This window comes from Protopterus annectens, chromosome 16.part0 (assembly GCF_019279795.1).
Source record: "Protopterus annectens isolate FY-2018-M chromosome 16.part0, PAN1.0, whole genome shotgun sequence".
Classification (NCBI taxonomy): domain Eukaryota; kingdom Metazoa; phylum Chordata; order Ceratodontiformes; family Protopteridae; genus Protopterus; species Protopterus annectens.
Genome location: NC_056750.1, coordinates 41,329,652 through 41,357,321, shown reverse-complemented (window position 1 = coordinate 41,357,321; position 27,670 = coordinate 41,329,652). Strand labels below are relative to the sequence as shown.

At 43.6% G+C, this 27,670-nt stretch overlaps 1 protein-coding gene across 2 annotated transcripts in view; it reads left to right on the top strand.

Annotated features, from left to right (window-relative positions):
- The window catches only part of PRRT1B (proline rich transmembrane protein 1B), a 245,585-nt gene that overhangs the window by 96,147 nt on the left and 121,768 nt on the right, over window positions 1-27,670 (top strand). For both annotated transcript variants that reach the window (XM_044057864.1, XM_044057865.1), the window contains exon 2: window positions 21,838-22,304. In XM_044057864.1, coding sequence (XP_043913799.1) covers window positions 21,838-22,304 — 467 coding nt within the window. The remainder of the gene's footprint in view (window positions 1-21,837; window positions 22,305-27,670) is intronic.

Sequence of the window (27,670 nt, the reverse complement as noted above, 5' to 3'; positions counted from 1 at the left end):
GCCAGACCATAAAGCTGTCTCCTTTGAAGTAAAGATAAAAATTAGGGATACTGGCTAACCCTGGAACTTTTACAAATTATTCTGGTGCAAATTTCCTACTGCTAAGTGACACCATGGCAAAATTTCAAGCCCCCTTAAACTATGAGAACACCACTGACTATTGTAATCACTCACAGAAATGCTGTATAATCATATTAACAGCTGCCTTTAGACAGCTGTACCTATCCAGATTAAGCACAGGGCCAGCTCAAAAAACAAGTTGCCCTAGTGGAATCCCAACACCAAAAGCTTGTATAATAAAAGGAAGAAATGCATTGCAAACAATAGGAGGTGCAATGTAAGCAAAGTTAAAAAAAGAAAAAAAACTCATCAAGCAACACAGAGGACTAATCAATTCCACTGAAGCCAAATCTGAGGTAAAATTAGCCTCCCAGGTTGAGGATGATCACAAAGCTTTCTTCAGCTACGTCTGTAACCTTAAAAGCAATGTACAGCAATATACCAAATTCATTGTAAATTATTCCACATATAGGGAGACCGAAGATATAGCAAACCTCCTGGATGACAAATGTAGCTCTAATTTTACCACCCCGTTCCCTGCCAGATGTCCCTCAATAAATACCCACATCTATAACTCTCTCAATTATCACTAGAGAGCGGGTAATGAAACTGTTTTCCAAGGCCAAGAACACTGCATTGATGGGTCACAATAATATCCCAGGATGCTAACTAATAGCATGAAACACAAACTATCAGGAACATTAGCCTCTAGACTGCAACAGTTATCCCACTGCACAAGGGTGGGCCATCTATGGACCCCAGGAATTATCATCCCATAAGCCTGACTAGCTTGATATGCAAAGCTATGGCAAGAATTATTATGGATATACTAAATTACGACATAGGTAACTTAAAATCACTGGACCAAATCAATTTGGGTTTTTCAAGGGCAAGTCTTGCCTGCTCAGCCTGGTGGACTTCTTTGAGTAAGTCACCAAAGCAATGGTTCAGGGCAAAATGGTGTATACTGCCTACCTCAACCAGACCAAGGCATTTGACACAATACCCCACTCAGGCATTGTAGAGAAGCTCACTAAACTAGGCATAAATCTCTACATCACCTAATAGATAGCCATATGGCTTACAGATAAGACTCAAGAAATTAGAATAGTGGTGTCGACCTCCACAAGAAAGATGGTTACTAGTGAATACATCAGGGCTGAGTGCTGGGGCCACTCCTGTTTGGCATCAACTCATCTGAGGTCAAGGCTAATGTAACTGGCCTCTAGCTGTCAGTTTGCAGAAGATTGCAAATTGGGTGCAATCACTGAATCCCCCCCAAGATTCAAATATCCTCATAGAAGGTATGACACAAACTAATAACTGCTGCCAGAGACATGGTCTAAAACTCAATGCCAAAAAGTGCATCATAGTATCTCTCAGAAAGTTGACCACCCCAGCAAACTACTACATTGACAATATACTCCTAAGAGTAGGCTCTGTAGTCAGGCACTTGGGAATGCATGTAGACAGTGATTTGGCATTTGAACGTCATGTATATACTGCAGTAAGGAAATCATTCTATGTTGCACTACTTAAAAGCATGGGTATGGCATCCAGATCCAAACTTGTCTTTGTTCTGTTGTACTCTCCTTCCATAAGACCAGTCATTGAGTACAGTGCTCTCTTCGGTATCTACCTGGCCAAGTATATGCAACAATTGGAGCATCCTCAGAGATTCCTCAGAAAAAGAATACATGGTATGGAAAACAAGCCATATGCAGACCACCTCAAAGCTTTGTCCTATATTTGGTCTCCCTACAGGCTGCTGAGTGGCGACCTATTCCTGGCCTGCAAAGGAATCCTCTGATCCAGCCGTGATGAACCTGTTCCACATTTGTAAAATAAATATCATCAGAAACACCTGATCCAGGGACCTAAACTGCACCTGCAACACAAATAGGACATACTGGTGGGACGGGTATGTGTCTCAGAGACTCTCCCCTCTCTGGAACAGGCTTCCCATCCATGTGACGGAAAGCTCATGACTGCACTTTTTCAAGCAAAATATGGATCAGTGGATGGGAAACCATAAATATATCCCTGGTCTGACACCTGTGTCTCTATTAAAGAAAAGAAGCCTGTAAATGATTGGCCACCCATGCCCAAGTAGGTATACTCTACAGCACCACTGGGAAATAATACCTATAAAACTTTAGTGGGAAGCATGGCTACACTTAAATGGTCCCCCTAGTCAATAGTCAGGGATTCTACTATGATACTATGATGCCCCATCATTCTCAACCTGCCCATAATTCTTTTGACACATTTACACTGTGCCATCATTTTGTGGTGCATGCAGAATGCTCCATCATTCTCCCTGTGCATGCAGACAGTGCAATCATTCTCTCTGGGTATGCACACTACCCCATTAATCTCTATGTGCATACAGATTGCCCCATCATTCTCCCTGTGCATGCATACTGCCCCATCATTCTCCCTGTGCATGCAGACTACCCTATCATTCTCCCTGTGCATGCAGACTGCCTCATCATTGTCTCTGTGCATGCACACTACCCCATAATTCTCCCTGTGCATGCACATTGCCCCATCATCCTCCCAGTGCATGCAGACTGCCCCATAATTCTCACTATGCATGCAGACTGCCGCATCATTCTACATGTGCATGCAGACATGCAGACTGCCCCATCATTCTCCCTGTGCATGCATGCTGCCCCATCATCCTGTGCATGCACACTGCCATAGCATTATCCCTGTGCATGCACACTGCCCACCATTCTTTCTGTGCATGCACACAGCCCTATCATTCTCCCTGTGCATGCACACTGCCCCATCATTCTCCCAGTGCATGCAGACTGCCCCATCATTCTCCATGTGCATGTGGACTGCCTCATCATTGTCTCTGTGCATGCACACTACCCCATAATTCTCCCTGTGCATGCACATTGCCCCATCATTCTCCATGTGCATGCAGACTGCCTCATCATTGTCTCTGTGCATGCACACAGCCCCATCATTCTCCATGTGCAAGCACACTGCCCCATCATTCTTCCTGTGCATGCAGACTGCTCCGTCATTCTCCCTGTGCATGCACACTGCCGCATCATTTTCCCTGTGCATGCACATTGCCATATCATTATCCCTGTGCATGCAAACTGCCCCACCATTCTCTATGTGCATGCATACTGTCCCATCATTCTCCCTCTGTATGTAGACTGCCCCATCATTCTCCATGTGCATGCAGACTGCCCCATCATTCTCCCTGTGCATGCACACTGCCCCATCATTCTCCCTGTGCATGCACACTGCCTCATCATTGTCTCTGTGCATGCACACTGGTCCATCATTCTCCCTGTGCATGCACACTGCCCAATCATTCTCTCTGTGCATGCACACTGCCCCATCATTCTCCCTGTGCATGCACACTGCCTCATCATTGTCTCTGTGCATGCACAATGGTCCATTATTCTCCCTATGCATGCACAATACCCCATCATTCTCCTTGTGCATGCACACTACCCCATCATTCTCCCTGTGTATGCATACTGCCCCGTCATTCTCTCTGTGCATGCAGACTGTCCCATCATTCTCCCTGTGCATGCACACTGCCTCATCACTGTCTCTAAGCATGTACACTGTCCCATCATTGTCTCTGTGCATGCAGACTGCTCCATCATTCTCCCCATGCATGCACATTGCCATATCATTATCAGTGTGCATGCACACTATCCCATCATTCTCCATGTGCATGCACACTGCCCCATCATTCTCCATGTGCAAGCACACTGCTCCATCATTCTCCCTGTGCATGCAGATTGCCCCATCATTCTCCCTGTGCATGCACACTGCCTCATCATAGTCTCTGTGCATGCACACTGGTCCATCATTCTCCCAGTGCATGCACACTGCCCGATCATTCTCTCTGTGCATGCACACTACCCCATCATTCTCCCTGTGCATGCACACTGCCTCATCATTGTCTCTGTGCATGCACACTGGTCTATTATTCTCCCTATGCAAGCACACTGCCCCATCATTCTCCTTGTGCATGCAATCTACCCCATCATTCTCCCTGTGTATGCACACTGCCCGGTCATTCTTTCTGTGCATGCAGACTGTCCCATCATTCTCCCTGTGCATGCACACTGCCTCATCACTGTCTCTATGCATGCACACTGTCCCATCATTGTCTCTGTGCATGCAGACTGGTCCATCATTCTCCCTGTGCATGCACACTGCCCGATCATTCTCGTGTGCATGCAGACTGCTTCATCATTCTCCAGATGCATGCACATTGCCATATCATTATCCCTGTGCATGCACACTATCCCATCATTCTCCATGTGCATGCACACTGCCCCATCATTCTCCATGTGCAAGCACACTGCTCCATCATTCTCCCTGTGCATGCAGACTGCCCCATCGTTTTCACTATGCATGCAGACTGCCCCAGCATTCTACATGTGCATGCAGACATGCAGAATGCCCCATCATTCTCCCTGTGCATGCACACTGCCCCATAATTCTCTTTGTGCATGCACATTGCCATATCATTATCTATGTGCATGCACACTGCCCCACCATTCTCTATGTGCATGCAGACTGTCCCATCATTCTCCCTCTGTATGTAGACTGCCCCATCATTCTCCATGTGCATGCAGACAGACCCATCATTCTCCCTATGCATGCACATTGCCCCATCATTCTTCCTGTGCATGCACACTCCCCCATCATTCTCCCTGTGCATGCACACTGCTTCATCATAGTCTATGTGCATGCACACTGGTCCATCATTCTCCCTGTGCATGCACACTGCCCGATCATTCTATCTGTGCATGCACACTACCCCATCATTCTCCCCGTGCATGCACACTGCCTCATCCTTGTCTCTGTGCATGCACACTTGTCCATCATTCTCCCAATGCATGCACACTGCCCTATCATTCTTCTTGTGCATGCACACTGCCCCATCATTCTCCCTGTGTATGCACACTGCTCCGTCATTCTCTCTGTGCATGCAGACTGTTCCATCATTCTCCCTGTGCATACACACTGCCTCATCACTGTCTCTATGCATGCAAACTGTCCCATCATTGTCTCTGTGCATGCAGACTGGTCCATCATTCTCCCTGTGCATGCACACTGCCCCATCATTCTCCATGTGCATGCACACTGCCCCATCATTCTCCATATGCATGCACACTGCCCCATCATTCTTCCAGTGCATGCAGACTGCCCCATCATTATCCCTGTGCATGCAGACTGCCCCATCATTCTCCCTATGCATGCAGACTGCCCCATCATTCTACATATGCATGCAGACATGCAGATTGCCACATCATTCTCCCTGTGCATGCACACTGCCCCATCATTCTCCCTGTGCATGCACACTACCATATCATTATCCCTGTGCATGCACACTGCCCCACCATTCTCTATGTGCATGCAGACTGTCCCATCATTCTCCCTCCATATGTAGACTGCCCCATCATTCTCCTTGTGCATGCAGACTGCCCCATCATTCTCCCTGTGCATGCACACTGTCCCATTATTTCCCCAATGCATGCACACTGCCACATCATTACCTCTGTGCATGCAGACTGCCCCATCATTCTCACTGTGCATGCATAGTGCCTCATCATTGTCTCTGTGCATGCACACTGTCCCATCATTGTCTCTGTGCATCCACACTGGTCCATCATTCTCCCTGTGCATGCACACTGCCCGATCATTCTCTCTGTGCATGCAGACTGCTCCATCATTCTCCAGATGCATGTACATTGCCATATCATTATCCCTGTGCATGCACACTATCCCATCATTCTCCATGTGCATGCACACTGCCCCATCATTCTCCATGTGCAAGCACACTGCTCCATCATTCTCCCTGTGCATGCAGACTGCCCCATCATTTTCACTATGCATGCAGACTGCCCCAGCATTCTACATGTGCATGCAGACATGCAGACTGCCCCATCATTCTCCCTGTGCATGCACACTGCCCCATAATTCTCCCTGTGCATGCACATTGCCATATCATTATCCATGTGCATGCACACTGCCCCACCATTCTCTATGTGCATTCATACTGTCCCATCATTCTCCCTCTGTATGTAGACTGCCCAATCATTCTCCATGTGCATGCAGACAGACCAATCATTCTCCCAATGCATGCACGTTGCCCCATCATTCTTCCTGTGCATGCACACTCCCCCATCATTCTCCCTGTGCATGCACACTGCCTCATCATAGTCTATGTGCATGCACACTGGTCCATCATTCTCCCTGTGCATGCACACTGGTCCATCATTCTATCTGTGCATGCACACTACCCCATCATTCTCCTCGTGCACGCACACTGCCTCATCCTTGTTTCTGTGCATGCACACTTGTCCATCATTCTCCCAATGCATGCACACTGCCCTGTCATTCTCCTTGTGCATGCACACTGCCCCATCATTCTCCCTGTGTATGCACACTGCTCCGTCATTCTCTCTGTGCATGCAGACTGTTCCATCATTCTCCCTGTGCATACACACTGCCTCATCACTGTCTCTATGCATGCAAACTGTCCCATCATTGTCTCTGTGCATGCAGACTGGTCCATCATTCTCCCTGTGCATGCACACTGCCCCATCATTCTCCATGTGCATGCACACTGCCCCATCATTCTCCCAGTGCATGCAGACTGCCCCATCATTATCCCTGTGCATGCAGACTGCCCCATCATTCTCCCTATGCATGCAGACTGCCCCATCATTCTACATCTGCATGCAGACATGCAGACTGCCACATCATTCTCCCTGTGCATGCACACTGTCCCATCATTCTCCCTGTGAATGCACACTACCATATCATTATCCCTGTGCATGCACACTGCCCCACCATTCTCTCTGTGCATGCAGACTGTCCCATCATTCTTCCTCTGTATGTAGACTGCCCCATCATTCTCCTTGTGCATGCAGACTGTCCCATCATTCTCCCTGTGCATGCACATTGCCCCATCATTCTCCCTGTGCATGCACACTGCCCCATAATTCTCCCTGTGCATGCACACTGCCTCATCATAGTCTCTGTGCATGCACACTGGTCCATCATTCTCCTTGTGCATGCACACTGCCCGATCATTCTCTCTGTGCATGCACACTACCCCATCATTCTCCCTGTGCATGCACACTGCCTCATCATTGTCTCTGTGCATGCACACTGGTCCATTATTCTCCCTATGCAAGCACACTGCCCCATCATTCTCCTTGTGCATGCACACTACCCCATCATTCTCCCTGTGTGTGCACACTGCCCCGTCATTCTCTCTGTGCATGCAGACTGTCCCATCATTCTCCCTGTGCATGCACACTGCCTCATCACTGTCTCTATGCATGCACACTGTCCCATCATTGTCTCTGTGCATGCAGATTGGTCCATCATTCTCTCTGTGCATGCACACTGCTCCATCATTCTCCAGATGCATGCACATTGCCATATCATTATCCCTGTGTATGCACACTATCCCATCATCTCCATGTGCATGCACACTGCCCCATCATTCTCCATGTGCAAGCACACTGCTCCATCATTCTCCCTGTGCATGCAGACTGCCCCATCATTTTCACTATGCATGCAGACTGCCCCATCATTTTCACTATGCATGCAGACTGCCCCATCATTCTACATGTGCATGCAGACATGCAGACTGCCCCATCATTCTCCCTGTGCATACACACTGCCCCATAATTCTCCCTGTGCATGCACACTGCCATTTCATTATCCCTGTGCATGCACACTGCCCCACTATTCTCTATGTTCATGCAGACTGCCCATCATTCTCCCTCTGTATGTAGACTGCCCCATCATTCTCCCTGTGCATGCACACTGCTTCATCATAGTCTCTGTGCATGCACACTGGTCCATCATTCTCCCTGTGCATGCACACTGCCCGTTCATTCTCTCTGTGCATGCACACTACCCCATCATTCTCCCTGTGCATGCACACTGCCTCATCATTGTCTCTGTGCATGCACACTGGTCCATTATTCTCCCTATGCAAGCACACTGCCCCATCATTCTCCTTGTGCATGCACACTACCCCATCATTCTCCCTGTGTATGCACACTGCCCCGTCATTCTCTCTGTGCATGCAGATGGTCCCATCATTCTCCCTGTGCATGCATACTGCCTCATCACTGTCTCTATGCATGCACACTGTCCCATCATTGTCTCTGTGCATGCAGACTGGTCCATCATTCTCCCTGTGCATGCACACTGCCTGATCATTCTCTATGCGCATGCAGACTGCTCCATCATTCTCCAGATGCATGCACATTGCCATATCATTATCCCTGTGCATGCACACTATCCCATCATTCTCCATGTGCATGCACACTGCCCCATCATTCTCCCTGTGCAAGCACACTGCTCCATCATTCTCCCTGTGCATGCAGACTGCCCCATCATTTTCACTATGCATGCAGACTGCCCCATCATTCTACATGTGCATGCAAACATACAGACTGCCCCATCATTCTCCCTGTGCATACAAACTGCCCCATAATTCTCCCTGTGCATGCACACTGCCATATCATTATCCCTGTGCATGCACACTGCCCCACTATTCTCTATGTGCATGCAGACTGCCCATCATTCTCCCTCAGTATGTAGACTGCCCCATCATTCTCCATGTGCATGCAGACAGACCCATCATTCTCCCTATGCATGCACATTGCCTCATCATTCTTCCTGTGCATGCACACTCCCCCATCATTCTCCCTGTGCATGTACCCTGCCTCATCCTTGTCTCTGTGCATGCACACTGGTCCATCATTCTCCCAATGCATGCACACTGCCCCATCATTCTCCCTGTGTATGCACACTGCTCCATCATTCTCTCTGTGCATGCAGACTGTCCCATCATTCTCCCTGTGCATACACACTGCCTCATCACTGTCCCAATGCATGCAAACTGTCCCATCATTGTCTCTGTTCATGCAGACTGGTCCATCATTCTCCCTGTGCATGCACACTGCCCCATCAGTCTCCATGTGCATGCACACTGCCCAATCATTCTCCCAGTGCATGCAGACTGCCCCATCATTATCCCTGTGCATGCAGACTGCCCCATCATTCTCCTTATGCATGTAGACTGCCCCATCATTCTACATCTACATGCAGACATGCAGACTGCCACATCATTCTCCCTGTGCATGCACACTGCCCCATCAATCTCCCTGTGGATGCACACTAGCATATCATTATCCCTGTGCATGCACACTGCCCCACGATTCTCTATGTGCATGCAGACTGTCCCATCATTCTCCCTCTGTATGTAGACAGCCTCATCATTCTCCTTGTGCATGCAGACTGCCCCTTCATTCTCCCTGTGCATGCACATTGCCCCATCATTCTCCCTGTGCATGCACATTGCCCCATCATTTTCCCTGTGCATGACTGCCTCATCATAGTTTCTGTGCATGCACACTGGTCCATCATTCTCCCTGTGCATGCACACTGCCTGATCATTCTCTGTGTGCATGCACACTACCCCATCATTCTCCTTGTGCATGCAGACTGCCTCATCATTGTCTCTGTGCATGCACACTGGTTTATCATTCTCCCTGTACATGCACACTGCCCCATCATTCTTCCTGTGCATGCACACTGCTCCATCATTCTCCCTGTGCATGCAGGCTGTCCCATCATTCTCCCTGTGCATGCACACTGCCTCCTCATTGTCTCTGTGCATGCAGACTGGTCCATCATTCTCTCTGTGCATGCACACTGCCTGATCATTCTCTATGTGCATGCAGACTGTTCCATCATTTTCCCCATGCATGCACACTGCCATATCATTATCCCTGTGCATGCACACTATCCCACCCTTCTCCATGTGCATGTAGACTGCCTCATCATTCTCCATGTGCATACACACTGCCCCATCATTCTCCCTTTGCATGCACACTGCCCCATCATTCTCCCTGTGTATGCACACTGCTATATTATTCTCTGTGCATGCAGACTGCCCCATCATTCTCCCTGTGCATGCACACTGCCCCATCATTGTCTCTGTGCATGCACACTGGTCCATCATTTTCCTTATGCTGTGCATGCACGCTGCCTGATCTTTCTCTCTGGCAATGCACACTGCCCCAACATTCTCCATGTGCATGCACACTGCCCCATCATTGTCCCTGTGCATGCACACTGCCCCACCATTCTCGCTGTGCATGCACACTGTCTGATCATTCTCTCTGTGCATGCAGACTGCTCCATCATTCTCCCTGTGAATGCACACTGCCTCATCATTCTCCCTGGGCATGCAACCTACCCATAATTCTTCTGCCACACTTACACTGCCCCATCATTCTCCCTGTGCATGCATATTGCCCCATCATTCTCCATGTGCGCGCTGACTGCCCCATCATTCTCCCTGTGCATGCACACTGCCCCATTATTTCCCCAATGCATGCACACTGCCACATCATTCCCTCTGTGCATGCAGACTGCCCCATCATTCTCCCTGTGCATACACACTGCCCCATAATTCTCCCTGTGCATGCACACTGCCATTTCATTATCCCTGTGCATGCACACTGCCCCACTATTCCCTCTGTGCATGCAGACTGCCCCATCATTCTCCCTGTGCATACACACTGCCCCATAATTCTCCCTGTGCATGCACACTGCCCCATCATTATCCCTGTGCATGCAGACTGCCCCATCATTCTCCTTATGCATGTAGACTGCCCCATCATTCTACATCTACATGCAGACATGCAGACTGCCACATCATTCTCCCTGTGCATGCACACTGCCCCATCAATCTCCCTGTGGATGCACACTAGCATATCATTATCCCTGTGCATGCACACTGCCCCACGATTCTCTATGTGCATGCAGACTGTCCCATCATTCTCCCTCTGTATGTAGACAGCCTCATCATTCTCCTTGTGCATGCAGACTGCCCCTTCATTCTCCCTGTGCATGCACATTGCCCCATCATTCTCCCTGTGCATGCACATTGCCCCATCATTTTCCCTGTGCATGACTGCCTCATCATAGTTTCTGTGCATGCACACTGGTCCATCATTCTCCCTGTGCATGCACACTGCCCGATCATTCTCTCTGTACATGCACAATGCCCCATCATTCTCCTTGTGCATGCAGACTGCCTCATCATTGTCTCTGTGCATGCACACTGGTTTATCATTCTCCCTGTACATGCACACTGCCCCATCATTCTTCCTGTGCATGCACACTGCCCCATCATTCTCCCTGTGCATGCAGACTGTCCCATCATTCTCCCTGTGCATGCACACTGCCTCCTCATTGTCTCTGTGCATGCAGACTGGTCCATCATTCTCTCTGTGCATGCACACTGCCTGATCATTCTCTATGTGCATGCAGACTGTTCCATCATTTTCCCCATGCATGCACACTGCCATATCATTATCCCTGTGCATGCACACTATCCCACCCTTCTCCATGTGCATGTAGACTGCCCCATCATTCTCCATGTGCATACACACTGCCCCATCATTCTCCCTGTGCATGCACACTGCCCCATCATTCTCCCTGTGTATGCACACTGCTATATTATTCTCTCTGTGCATGCAGACTGCCCCATCATTCTCCCTGTGCATGCACACTGCCCCATCATTGTCTCTGTGCATGCACACTGGTCCATCATTTTCCTTATGCTGTGCATGCACGCTGCCTGATCTTTCTCTCTGGCAATGCACACTGCCCCAACATTCTCCATGTGCATGCACACTGCCCCATCATTGTCCCTGTGCATGCACACTGCCCCACCATTCTCGCTGTGCATGCACACTGTCTGATCATTCTCTCTGTGCATGCACACTACTCCAACATTCTCCCTGTGCATGCACACTGCCCCAACATTTTCCCTGTGCATGCAACCTGCCCATAATTCTTCTGCCACACTTACACTGCCCCATCATTCTCCCTGTGCATGCATATTGCCCCATCATTCTCCATGTGCACGCTGACTGCCCCATCATTCTCCCTGTGCATGCACACTGCCCCATTATTTCCCCAATGCATGCACACTGCCACATCATTCCCTCTGTGCATGCAGACTGCCCCATCATTCTCAATGTGCATGCACACTGCCTCATCATTGTCTATGTGCATGCACACTGTCCCATCATTGTCTCTGTGCATCCACACTGGTCCATCATTCTCCCTGTGCATGCACACTGCCTGATCATTCTCTCTGTGCATGCACACTGCCCCATTATTTCCCCAATGCATGCACACTGCGCCATCATTCTCCATGTGCATGCAGACTGCCCCATCATTCTCCCTGTACATGCACACTGCCCCATTATTTCCCCAATGCATGCACACTGCCACATCATTCCCTCTGTGCATGCAGACTGCCCCATCATTCTCCCTGTGCATGCACACTGCCATATCATTATCCCTGTGCATGCACACTGTCCCACCATTCTCTATGTGCATGCAGACTGCCTCATCATTCTCTATGTGCATGTATACTGCCCCATCATTCTCCATGTGCATGCAGACTGCCCCATCATTCTTCCTGTGCATACACACTGCACCATCATTCACCCTGTGCATGCAGACTGCCACATCAACCTCCCTGTGCATGCATACTGCCCCATCATTCTCTCTGTGCATACAGACTGTCCCATCATTCTCCCTGTGCATGCACACTGCCTCATCATTGTCTCTATGCATGCACACTGTCCCATCATTGTCTCTTTGCATGAAGACTGGTCCATCATTCTCCCTGTGAATGCACACTGCCCGATCATTCTCGCTGTGCATGCAGACTGCTCCATCATTCTCCCCATGCATGTACACTTCCATATTATTATCCCTGTGCATGCACACTATCCCACCATTCTCTATGTGCATACAGTCTGCCCCATCATTCTCCCTGTGCATGCACACTGCCCCATCATTATCCCTATACACGCAACCTGCCCATAATTCTCCTGCCACACTTACACTGCCCCATCAATCTCCCTTTGCATGCACACTGCTCCATCATTCTCCCTGTACATGCACACTGCTCCATCATTCTCTCTGTGCATGCACACTGCCCCATCATTGTCTCTATGCATGCACACTGGTCCATTATTCTCCGTCCTGTGCATGCACACTGCCCAATCTTTCTCTCTGTGCATGCACACTACCCCATCATTCTCCATGTGCATGTAGACCGCCCCATCATTCTCCATGTGCATACACACTGCCCCATCATTCTCCCTTTGCATGCACACTGCCCCATCATTCTCCCTGTGTATGCACACTGCTATATTATTCTCTCTGTGCATGCAGACTGCCCCATCATTCTCCCTGTGCATGCACACTGCCCCATCATTGTCTCTGTGCATGCACACTGGTCCATCATTCTCCTTATGCTGTGCATGCACGCTGCCTGATCTTTCTCTCTGTGCATGCACACTGCCCCAACATTCTCCATGTGCATGCACACTGCCCCATCATTGTCCCTGTGCATGCACACTGCCCCACCATTCTCGCTGTGCATGCACACTGTCTGATCATTCTCTCTGTGCATGCACACTACTCCAACATTCTCCCTGTGCATGCACACTGCCCCAACATTTTCCCTGTGCATGCAACCTGCCCATAATTCTTCTGCCACACTTACACTGCCCCATCATTCTCCCTGTGCATGCATATTGCCCCATCATTCTCCATGTGCATGCAGACTGCCCCATCATTCTCCCTGTGCATGCACACTGCCCCATTATTTCCCCAATGCATGCACACTGCCACATCATTCCCTCTGTGCATGCAGACTGCCCCATCATTCTCCCTGTGCATGCACACTGCCTCATCATTGTCTCTGTGCATGCACACTGTCCCATCATTGTCTCTGTGCATGCACACTGGTCCATCATTCTCCCTGTGCATGCACACTGCCTGATCATTCTCTCTGTGCATGCACACTGCCCCATTGTTTCCCCAATGCATGCACACTGCCCCATCATTCTCCATGTGCATGCAGACTGCCCCATCATTCTCCCTGTGCATGCACACTGCCCCATTATTTCCCCAATGCATGCACACTGCCACATCATTCCCTCTGTGCATGCAGACTGCCCCATCATTCTCCCTGTGCATGCACACTGCCATATCATTATCCCTGTGCATGCACACTGTCCCACCATTCTCTATGTGCATGCAGACTGCCTCATCATTCTCTATGTGCATGTATACTGCCCCATCATTCTCCATGTGCATGCAGACTGCCCCATCATTCTTCCTGTGCATACACACTGCACCATCATTCACCCTGTGCATGCAGACTGCCACATCAACCTCCCTGTGCATGCATACTGCCCCATCATTCTCTCTGTGCATACAGACTGTCCCATCATTCTCCCTGTGCATGCACACTGCCTCATCATTGTCTCTATGCATGCACACTGTCCCATCATTGTCTCTTTGCATGAAGACTGGTCCATCATTCTCCCTGTGAATGCACACTGCCCGATCATTCTCGCTTTGCATGCAGACTGCTCCATCATTCTCCCCATGCATGTACACTTCCATATTATTATCCCTGTGCATGAATTCAAAACTAGTTACTCATAAATTTAGTAACAATCGCTCATTCAAGTGCTAATGCATTCTCTTGTAAAAACGCACATCTTGCAAAGTATTGTTGCGAGTATGAACCTTATAAAACATTATAAAACTTCGTGAAGCATAGCAGAAGCTAAACTAATACCACTTGCTCTGCTGATCCACTATTAAAACGCATCCTAAAAACAATGAAATATATATATGTTTACAAAGAACACTGTTCATACGAACCATCATATATTCGTAACCAATAACAATGGTATTTACATCAAATCTGTATGTGTGTATGTAAACCCATGTATTTTTTAAAATCTTAAAATATTGTACATACATATACATAAACAAGTCTACTTGTTCAAGGGAGTCATTCTATATTTCGCTTGAATGGCTTCCACTTAACCTTCAAATTCATGTTTGATGTGTATAAGTCCAATCACATGAAAATTCTGTAAAACACCAATTGGACAAATAAACCACCACATTGAATTAAAATGGAGAATAAAGATTAAAAATTAAAAATAGCCTAACTATCTACATAACTTTCAATACTGACTTCTTGTACGCCATCCCTAAGATGTTACTCACTGTATTCATGACAGATGTAAACCTGTATAAACGATCAAATGTGTTTTTATGGTTGTCTAGTTTATTTTGATTAAACTGCCTGATTAATCACAAGATCTGTGTAATGCAGCCTCCTAGTGTTCAAATGGACATCTACACTTCCTTACATGAGTATTGCGTTATCGTCGCTGATGTAACAGTCATTGCCTCTGTCATCATGTACACTGAAGCAAGCTAAAGACAAACAAGCGCTCGTACTCACTGTTTGATGTCAAATCGTAATACACAACCCTCAATGAATTCTCTGATGTCAACTAAGAACGAAACCATGCATCCATCATACTTCTTATGAATACTATTTTATTTTTATATATTTCATATGCGCTCAACTGATGGCCCCAAAATCTAACATAACTAACTTAGTATAATAAAGCACTCTCAAAGAAGTGCTCCAACTTAATCTCGCGCATCATTATAATTTCTCAATTATTGAAACTCAGGCTTCTGTGAATCATGCTGAAAAAACATATATACTTCTACATCTCTTAGATTAACCCCATATGTAAAATAAATATGGAAAATGAAACTTCTAACCACAGACTTTAACATCTACAAAAATAAAGGTAAATATATGTTATTTATATAAAGGTAGATATATATATATGAGAGGGTGGTCTAGCCAAAGATAGGGGTGTGAAGATAGCAAAACAGGCCAGTGTCTTGTTTAGCGCAGGACAATCACTCAGTGCGTGTGCACACAGGCGGAACAACAATCACCCCAATATAGGTAGAAGGATCTTACCTTTGAGCATTTACACTGATTTGAAATAAGTGAACAATTCCTGACCAGTCTAAGAAGCATGCTGTCCTCTTAGGAGGCAGCTGTAGTAAACTTTCTATATTTGTTCTACTGGGAAACCATGTAACTTTATTAGAAACCCTCCCCCAGGAAATGGCCTTCATATCAGCACAGTCTGTACCATGAGTACAGGCTACTTTTTCATTAAGAAAAATAAAATAAAATACTAAGTAACTCTAGGGAGCCCAGTAGATATCCTGTTAGACATATACGGAGTCCACTAAAACATTTCATATGTTTATCAGGCATTGCAGCCCCAGAGATTGAATAATAAATTGAATGGAATATTTCTTTCTTTAATTAGCTTGAGTAAAATGTTCTGAGTACATGGCAACAGTAGGAGCTTATATCAGAGTTCGACACAATATAAATGCATTTTAGACATCAGACATTGTGCCCAGACAGTCACTAGATGTTGATTTTATGCACATCATAATGCATCTTGTCTCCTGTGAAATCAGCAGAACAACATTTATCAGCGTATCTACCTGTGATTCCCAGTGCATACTTGTTGTACCTTCTGTGACGACTGGGGAGAAATGGGTGAAGGCTGCCAGCCTAGTCAAATAGAATTTGATATATAATTCTGGCATTTGTAAATAAATGTAAAATACAGGCATGTTTTCATGATAATAAATGTAAAATACAGGCATGTTTCTTGAGTGTAAAGAATACTGTGAGATGTGGAACTGCAAAATATGTGACAACATTGCACTCTACTGGCCCAGTGAAGCATGTTGTGACCCTTTCATGTTAGAATTCAGCTCCAGTGCGGCTGGATGAAGGTTTCATGCCCATTGTTTTAAGGATAAAGTTTATGACCAGAAGTTAGATGTGGAATGTGCTTTATTGCTCTAGTTTCTGTTAGAATATACATGTGAAATGTCTTCTATTGTTGTAAGTTTCTGTGCAGGTGTTAGATTGCTAAATAATGCAGTTTGTGACCTGAGAACTCAGACCAGGTGTTAAGATGATGCAATGTGAATACTGGGAAAACCTAAGTGTCAAAAATGATGTAATCTGGGAGGGCCTTAGAGATATGTTTGTTAGTAATGTTTAAATACTATTTCTCACAAGAGACTAAAAGCATTTTGACTTTGGACATCCAACTTATCAGCACTCTGCCTTATGCTCACATGTAAGTTTTAGCACTGTGATTCTTGTAGGAATAGTTAAAGCTAGTAAAGATTAATTAGGTATTTTTCTTTGAAATCAGACCTTTCCTACAGTATTATTTTAAGTTTCTGTGTGATCTCTGAACACTTAGATATCTCTGTGGTGTGGTAGTTTTGTCTTGTGTTGTAATTATTTATTATTAAATACTTTTAAAACCTTCTACCTGTGGATGGTTTGTGTAGATATAAGCTCAAGAGTACATTGCATATTTATAGAGGTTATTGTAATAGGCCACTCTAAAGTAAGCCTTGACTGTTAGTCATACTACCATTGGATTATAATATTGCACAGTAATAATTGGATACCCTTTTAAGGGCCTTTTAGTAGCTGATATTATTATTTGTGTGGTGGCAGTAATTACTACTGTATAGTCTGGGTAAAGGAGCACAGCTGGAGAATCTGTGTCAGCCTTTCCCAGGAGTGTCTGTCATCATCATCATCTTCTTTCGGCTGTTCCTGTTAGGGGTCGCCACAGCGGATCACCTCTTTCCATTTCTTCCTGTCTTCTGCATCTTGCTGTGTCACACCAACCACTTGCATGTCCTCTCTCACCACATCCATAAACCTTATCTTAGGCCTTCCTCTTTTCCTGTTACCTGGTAGCTTCATCCTTAGCATCTTTATCCCAATATACTCAGCATCCCTCCTCAGCACATGTCCAAACCAAAGTAATCGTGCCTCTCTGGCTTTGTCTCCAAACCTTCCAACCTGGGCTGACCCTCTAATATACTTATTCCTAATCCTGTCCACCCTCATCACACCCAGTTCAAATCTTAACATCTTTAACTCTGCCACATCCAGCTCAAACTCCTGCCTTTTTGTCAATGCCACTGTCTTCAACCCATATAACATAGCTGGTCTCACTACCCTCTTGTAGACCTTCCCTTTCACTCTTACAGGTACTCATCTGTCACAAATCACTCCTGACACTCTTCTCCACCCACGCCAGCCTGCCTGTACTCTCTTCTTCACCTCTCATCCACACTCACCATTACTCTGAACTATTGACCCCAAGTATTTAAACTCATCCACCTTCGCCACCTCTCCTCCTTGCATCCTCACCATTCCTCTTTCCTCCGTCTCATTCACACACATATATTCTGTCTTAGTCCTGCTGAGCATCTGTGAAGTTGTATAAATACTTATCTCAAAGTGTGTGTGTGTCAGCTACTTGGCAGGGACACGAAGCACTGGTTGGACAGAGAGGGTACTGGAGGTTTTAGCTTGCCCGGCTAGGCTGAGACCTGGACCCTATAGCTGTGCCAGTGGAGAGTCTTATTGGGGACCTGGTGAGCAAGGAAGCAACCAGCCCCAGACTGACTGTGATCTCTGTGTGCACTTAAGGGAAATTGTACTTTACTGTGTGTATTAGTTATCCTTTTTTTCTTCTATGAGACGACCTCCCTGGTGTTAGTGGTGAGGATTGAGGCTCCTTGATTGCTGGGCCAGGGCACAGTTGTCACACCTTCTGTGAACATCAGTCCTTAATGGAAAAAGTCCTTAATGAGTCAGCCATTCCCACCAGGTAGGTAAGCCTGGAAAACCAGCCAACAGTACTAATTCTTGTTATGATATATGAAAATATTAACAGTATAAGTGTCAGAATGGATTTTCTCTAGCAGAATTATTTCAAACATTATAAATGTCAAAATGAATTTCAGACCAGAAACCTGGTTGTATTCTATGAGATATAGGTAGAGCCGAAAGAAGAAGAAGAAGAAGAAGATGTATGTTGCAAGTTTAGATGAAACTCATATTTCTGCTTTGTTCCAAAATAAAGGAATAGTATGGAACATTGTTTGTCTAAAAGAAACAATTAGCAACATGAATAATATTACTCTATAGTTTATCATTGCTTTGTTGCAAGTTCTATAAGAATGTAACCTTCTTTGTGTAAGGAAAATTATTGCAAACATGAGATCATGGGAAAGCAGAATTGTGTATCAGAATATGTAGAGATGTAACAGTACTGACATATTCTGAATAATGATTGTGCTATTCTATCATCTGAGGATATGAATTATGATCGGAAAGAATATTCCAGAAGTCTGATGAGTGGCATATTCCATGTACTAAATGCAAAAAAGTGCATCAATGTCTCCTTTGGCAAAGAGGTAACCCCTGCAAATTACAATATAGGCAGCACCCCCCTAAGCTCAAACCCAGTTGTTCATGACTTGGGGACACAAATTGATAGCAGTCTAAACTTTGATCAGCATGTGTCCTGATGGTAAGCAAAGCCTTTTACACTGTGCACTTCATAAGTAAAGGCATCACATCCAAGACTAAGGATGTTATTACTACTCTGTCCTCCACCCTCATCAGACCACTAACAGAATACAATGCTCTCTTTTGTATGTACCTCACCAAACACCTACAGCAGTTAGAGAGACCGCAGAGGTTCCTGACCAAGATAATTCAAGGGACTCCAAAACATGACCTACATGGAAGGACTGAAAGCCCTGTCACTGTACTCTATGTCCTATAGGCTGCTGAGAGGCGACCTGTGCCTGGCCTACATAGCAGTCTCTGACCCTGCCCTAATGGAAAAGCTGCACGTCTGCATGGCCTACAGAGCAGTCTCTGACCCTGCCCTAATGGAAAAGCTGTACGTCTGCAAATCAAATGGGACAAAAGTCACTCACTCCAGAGATCTCAACCTACCCTGTGACTTAAACAAAACATGCTGGAGTGACAGATATGTCTCCCAGAGACTGCCACTACTCTAGAATAAACTCACAATTCATGTTATGCAGAGCTCCTCAATGACCCTATTTCAGTACAACCTAGACAGCAGGATGGGGACCATAAATTCACCCTATGTATAATCTCAGCTTGCTGACAGTCTGTTCTGAACAATAACTGTCTTGCCTTAAACTGCTTTTGTATCGCAGTGAATTTACTGAAGTTTGACAGTAATCATGAACCTCTTTAGAATACTACAGGTCCTTTGAACGTGTGAATTATGAAGAGAGCTCTTTTTTATAAGCTGTGTTTGAGAATCAAAGTGGTCTAACCTACTAATTGACAAGAAGTCATCAATTTTTAACTCATTGATTTCAAACTCACTGAGCAGACTTTACCCCAGGAAGTTACTACCAGTGCAGTTTCTATGTATGTGTTGGTACTGCTGGACTGTCGGTGGTATTTTTATTTCATCTCCCATTTGTGCAACTGTGCATTCAGTATACCCATCTTTCAGATAAGTTATTAAACCAAGGTGTCATGTGTCTGGGTTCTTAATATCTCAGCTGAATGTAAAAAAAATCCCATAATATTTATTAAAGAAAGAATAAGGAAATGTGTCCAGTTTCCTAGCTAAAATTTCTCTTTTAAGTCTGAATACTACCTAAGGTCTCCCCTAAAAGTAGGCCACAATCCTGGAGGGACTAATGCAGTCAGCAAAGCATAATATAATATAATGTATATCATGTTTAAATAAGGAAATGTGGGTGCAAGCCCTCATCCAAAAAAAATGTTTACTTTTATTTTTCTCATCAGGCTGAGTTCTCAACAAGATGAAATCAGGGATTTGCGTCCCTGTTCACTTGGGGCTTGAAATGTAGGGGGACCACTAGAGTGATTTATTTCTCATAGCTCTCCTGGTGAGTGACTCTGGTGAGACAGAATTTAACTACTAGTCATCAATCCCCCTCCCCCACAAAAAAAGTTAAAGTTGTTTGATACAGTTAATTGATCATAATCTTTTGTCATGAATTTCTGAAATTATGCATTAAATTACAAAGGGGCGGCCAAGGTGGTGCATCGGTTAGCATTGTTGCCTCACAGCAAGAAGTTCTCTGGTTCAATCCTTGGCCGGGGTGCCTTCTGTGTGGAGTCTGCAGTCCTCCCTGTGGTCACGTCGGTTTCCTATGGGTGCTCCAGTTTCTTCCCACATCCCAAAGACATGTTGTAGGTGGACTGGATACTCTAAATTGGCCCTAGGTGTGAGTGAGTGTGTGTGTGTGTGTGTGTGTGTGTGTGTGTGTGTGTGTGTGTGTGTGTGTGTGTGTGTGTGTGTGTGTGCCTTCCGTGGAAGGTCGGGTGCCGGGCTGGCAACTCGACACCATAAAACTCTACTGCCAATCATGAGCGGACAGCTGATCCACTGTGGCGACCCCTAACCGGGAAAAGCTGAAAGAAGAAGAAGAAGATCATTAAATTACAAAGAATGGCAACTCTGTGGAAATGCAGCATATATGAGGAAATGTATGTCCTGCTGTTATGTTGATTATATCTCTAAAATGCTCGGCACTGGTATTTCTTCATTCATTTTTCAGTTATAACTAAGTTTCCTGCTTCATGACAGCCTCTGTAATCAATGCTGTAAGTTATGAAAATCTTCCCTTCTGACTTGGCAGAGACAAAATTCTTTAACTTTCATATATTTTCTCTTGTTCATCTGCTAATTTTTATTGACATTTCAAAGGGGTTCTTACGTGCAATTGTATACTGTATTCACTACTATATTTAGGTTTTTAACTTTTTTTTTCAGGTTAAATGCAATTCACATTTCTGATCTGTAAATGAGTACAATATAAGCTTATCCTAATAATTTGATAAAGGTGTTTAAAAATGATACACTTACCTACTTGTTTGCTTTCTTGAAATTTCAGAAACAAGCAGAACAATTGCATCTGTCATAGTGCAAGAACTAGGATATGAGAGTCACCCAGCTCAGCCCCAAATACAGAGTCCAGAAAACCTGGAAGTTGTAGGAAGACTGGGGCCCCATTTGGAGAGCACAGTCATGGAGAATGGACAATTCCATCAGCCAGAAAATGAGCACAGAACTATAAATTATACAGAAGAAAACAGCCAGATGTCTGTACATAATACTCAGCCCAAAACCATCTCAAGTGGTAGACATGACCCAAAGGACACCTTTGGGATAATTAATGCCGGCTTTGTTGGGGAACCTCCACCTTATAGTCCACCAGACCCAAAGACATTGCACTTGTTGTGTCCATCTTATCAGACAAATTTTACTGGACAAATACCTACGCTGTATCAACCCCAGAGCATGGACTACATGTTCTATCAGCAGCAAAACTTGCAGCCTGGAACATACACCTGTCCTGTTGTAAGTTTTTAATTTTGTAAACTTTATTGTATGTAAGTTAACTTATGCTGTGATGTGGTCCTTTATTTTATTTTATTTTATTTCATTTTATTTTATTTAAAATGATTACTTCGTTTTGGTGCCCTAGCTGATGAGCTGGAGTTTTCTGAGGTTAAACAAAAATGTTAACTGACATATCAAAGGTTACACATTAAGTAGCTTCCCTTGGTAGAGTATAAACTGTGGTCTCCAACTTCTGACATTAACAGTATCTTACCATACGACTGTGATGCTTTTGGAAGTAACTTGTGCTGTCAAGGACAGAAGGTAAGTCTAACTATGGCATTAGGTGAAATAGCCGCATTCTGATATCATTTTTCAGTCCCAGGTCTGGAATAACGTCTTTGGCCAATTTATTTTATTGCATCACGAGGTAGCTTAGTCACTGGAATATGATACAATCAACTGGAAATAGATACACTGTACTCCAAGTATTTAAATAATAAAGCAGGATGTGGTGTATATTATGGGGTGTAGTGTTTTGTATACATCATGTTGCAGGATGCAATAGTATGGATGAACTATACAAATGGATATATTTAATACAACAAAGTAAGGACAATTCCAATAAATTTAAATTAATTCATTCATTTACTAACTGGATAAGTGAAGTGGTCATCATGTACCCTTTTTTCATAACCTAGGCAATAAGACCAAGCGTAACTGTGATATACACGTGGGTCTACTTCACTGTACTGAATTTTCACATAGCCGAAAATCAAAAGATTGAGACGAGAAGAGCGAAATCGTATAACACTGAAACTTTACAATGCTGAAATTCAGATCGATGAAACACCATCTGCGTCTGTCACACAACACTTGGTTCTTCTAAATGGAGATTGCAGTACAGTGAGGATTGGGAAATTTACCCTTTTCTTCACTTTAGTGCGATCTCAGAGTTGGTATATATAATTTGCAGAGGTGAGGGGGTGCAGGGGCATTTGCACCCTGCAAAAATGTAACAAAGGGTAGAGTTTTGTGTTGACTTCGAGCAGCTGGTGTTTCATTGTTCTGAATTTGGCAATGTAAAGGTCTGATGTGTGATTTCAGTCTTCTCATCTCATTGTTTTGATTTTCGTTTATGTGAAAATTAAGTATATCTATATATATATATACATATATATATATATATATATATATATATATCTATATATATATATATATATATCAATCATATGATAGAAACCTCATTTGACTGAGACCATAAGACTAAGTTTTCAAAAGACTGAAAAGTCACTTGACTGAAACCCATAATACTGAGTTTCAACATACTAAATTGTAAACTGGACCATATAAAACCAGACTAGGTGGGGGGCTATGCCCCCACACCTCTAATTGTGGGAGTCTATGCCCCCCACCCCCAACTATATATATATATATATATATATATATATATATATATATATATATATATATATATATATATATATACTCCAGGATTGCATTACAGTGGGGAAAAGGGCATATACCTTTCAGTTACCTTACAGCAGTCTGCATGCTGCCACTGCTATGCCTTTTTCCCCACTGTAGTCTGATCCTGGAGTTAGTATATATAGTTAGAGGGGGTGTGGGGGGCACAACCCCCAACATTGGGGGTGGGGGGCATAGCCCCCCACCTAGTCTGGTTTTATATGGTCCAGTTTAAAATTTAGTATATTGAAATTAAGTATTATAGGTTTCAGTCTTATGAGTTTCAGTCAAGTGAATTTTCAGTCTTTTGAAATTTCAGTCTTATGGTCTCAGTCAAATGAGGTTTCTATCATATGATAGGGATATATATATATATATATATATATATATATATGTATATATATATATATATATATATATATATATATATATATATATATATATATATATATATGTATATATATATATATAGATTTACTTCAGTAGAGCAAACATATTACAAGTTCGAACCACATATGGCCGAGACCATATGTTCAAACTTGTAATAGTTCGAACACTGAAGTAAAAAAAGAAAAAGCAACAAAAAACAAAATTAAACGTCTGTAGCAGAAGGGCTATGCACCCTTCACACTCCCCTTACTTAAATATACCAACTCTGAGATCGCACTACATTGTGGGAAAGGGAAATCTTCCCATTCCGCACTGTATGGAGATCTCCATTCAGTCCAATTGATTATTTACAAGTTCGAACATATGGTCTCGGCCATATGAGGTTCGAACTTGTTATATGGTCGATCTACTGAAGGGGACCCAGAGATATATATATATATATATATATATATATATATATATATATATATATATATATATATATATATGTGTGTGTGTGTGTGTGTGTGTGTGTGTGTGTGACAAGGACATGTAATCACCACATAAAATGAACAGAGATCAGGACTTGAACTATGGACCATAGCACAGAGAACAGAGATATTAACCACTGAGCCCCTGTGCTCATGTTAGGCTTTTCTTTCCAAAAAATGTCTTTCCTTTTCATCCAATGCCAAGAGTGTCACAGCTGCAAAAAGCATCATTTAAGAATTATTCAATTATTTTATGTCTGTATGTGTTTCTACTTGACTTTTTTGATATCTTACATTTTCTTTCTAATAGCTGCATCTTCATCTGTTACATGATGATAATGCCACAACAACTTAGCTATTATAAACTTCACCCCATCAGAAATTCCCACATTATTCAACCTGTACTACTGTCCACATCTGGGTAGATTTTCTGTAAACATCTCTACACCCCCCGGCATCTCCAGCCACCCATCTTCTTCATCCTCTTCACAGACAATAATCCATCAAGCTCTGTGATCAGTACCAGCCTACTTATCTAAATATCCATACTGAACTTTTCAACCTGTATATAAATGTATCTTTTAGCTCCTGTATGCTTGTATAACTTTTGTGTAATCCTATTTTACATCTCATTATATGCATTGCTCCTGTAAGTTATTTTGGTCAGCATTATACTTTTAAATCTTTGCCATTGTTTGCATGTTCTCCTTAACAGCTTCTGAAATTGGTTTTGTAGCATCAGTCTTCCACCCCAGTCAACACATTTAAATAAAATAAAATACAGTTATGCAGGTCAACAAATTTAAATAAAATACAACAAAATAAAATGATGTAGGTCAACAAATTTAAATAAAATAAAATGAGGCAGGCAAGGAGAAACAACAGTATCTTGACCATTTGTTAGCACAAAAAAACAGAGGAATGAGGTTAGTTCAGTGATTTTAGCTACAAGGCCAAAAGAGTTTTAAAACTAGATAGTTAAACATGTATTATCAGTCACAGAGAGCCAGCACCGTAGCTCAGATAAATAGTGTGGCCTAGAGACACATTTCACAGCCTGAACAAAAACATCTGTTTCAAGCTTAGTTTTCAAATGTAAATGAACAACCAAACACCTACACATTATTTTTTTTATCACATATTGCTTGTCCTTCCCTTTAATCACCCCAAAGAGTGCCACAGAGAATGAAAACGTACTCATGTTACTCAACTGTCTTTCTGTCAATATTTGATTTTACTGACTCTTGGACACCATTTTTTGAAAACTAGCATAAAATAAAGCAAACTGCCACCAAAGCTGAAGTTATAAAATTAAAAACTGATTGACTATTACTTATACTTTAAAATTGATATTGTCCAGCTGCTAAATGGATAAGCCCTTTCAGTTGTTAACCTTTTTCAAATCCTAAGTGAAAAGCAGCTTTTATTTATTTAAATGATCCTTTTGTCAGCACCATAAATTCAAGCAGCCAATAGGAAGCTACAATTCTTATCACACCCTTCTTTCAATGCATACACTTTACTTTTTTAAAGCCCTTCCTTTCAGAATTGGCTTGATGGGAACAATCTCATTCAGTCCTGGCTTCAGGTCCACTCTTAAATTCAGTGGCTGCAGGTGACTTCAAATCAAAGGGGGGCTGCAGGAGACAGCTGAATGGGTGGGGTCAATGGGAAGGGGTGAGGCCAATTAGAAAAGGGAGGAGCTATGCTCAAAACCACAAAAATGGTAACTTTAATTAAATATGCTGCCCTGGGTGTCAAACCGTCATTATGAGAGTCCAATCAAGACAAAATGAAGTATAGAAGAAAAAAAATATTTCAATGCATTGGCTGCATGACAGCTTACTTAATATCTAGATGGAAACAAAAAGGTTGTGAGGCATGAAAAAATAAATTACTTTTTAAATATATTACTGGAATGCCAGTCAAAGTCAAGTATAAAAAAACAAGCAGCACTCAACTCAAACCAGCACTCAACTCAAACCACTTCTCCTTGCACTGCAGTTCTAATTATAATTTATATTCAGCTTTATTAAAGTACCAAGTAACATGCTGAAAGTAGCATTCTCTGTGATACCCCCACTTGCAAAAATGTTTCTTATCCAAAAAAGACCTGCTGCCTGACAACAACTATCTACTTGTTTCATGGGGAAAACATGATCAAAGTAAAAATGAAAAGTAAACAAGAAACAAGCTCAAGATACATTGATTAAAGGATTACTGCTCAGGTTATGGACCACACATGATAGATTGGCATTCTGTTTAGTTTACAGGTAAAGCCTGCAAAGATGACTGCAAGTCTCCAACAAATGTAATGAGCTTCTTAAAATAATGTAATTCTCAACTTTATTACAAATACTGTCATATGCATCTTAATGTCCAAGGCGTATACATTATCTAGTTATGCAAGTATTCCCTGCATGGCAACAGCAGAAAGGTTTTCAAATGTTGGCAATTCTTTAACCGTATGCTTATTAAAACTTACTTGCATCTTACAATCTCAGACAAGCTTACCTGATGGTCATTAAAGCATTGCTACTGAAACACAGAGCAACAGGCACTTTCTGAATAATAATAAGCATAAATCAACAGTATAAAAATATGACAGAAACCAGACCATTCTGCAAAATCAAGGACAGATGAAAAGCCACTGTAGTACTTGTGTCTACCTTGGATGGGGGATACTCTGCACATTTACACTGCATAACTGCTCCTTGCCTTGCTTGGACACATCCAGAGTCACTACATGGGGGAGTGGGGTGCAACAAGTACATCACAATTTGAAATGCCTCTGGCTGACTGTGATGGCCCTGACACATTTGTCATACCTCTCAACCTCAGAGCAAGAAATCTGGACAAAGCCATACATAGAAGTGGGACAAAGGCCCAAAAATAAGGACAATTTTTAAATATTGCTCTCATAAACTTAGAAAGGTAATATAATAGTAGGTCTTGCATTAGTATGAATTTTCTGAAGGGTATGAAATCTGAAACTCAAATGTCTGTCATTATTTTCTAACTTCAGTCTTTAATGATTTGCCACTAATTTGCCAAAAA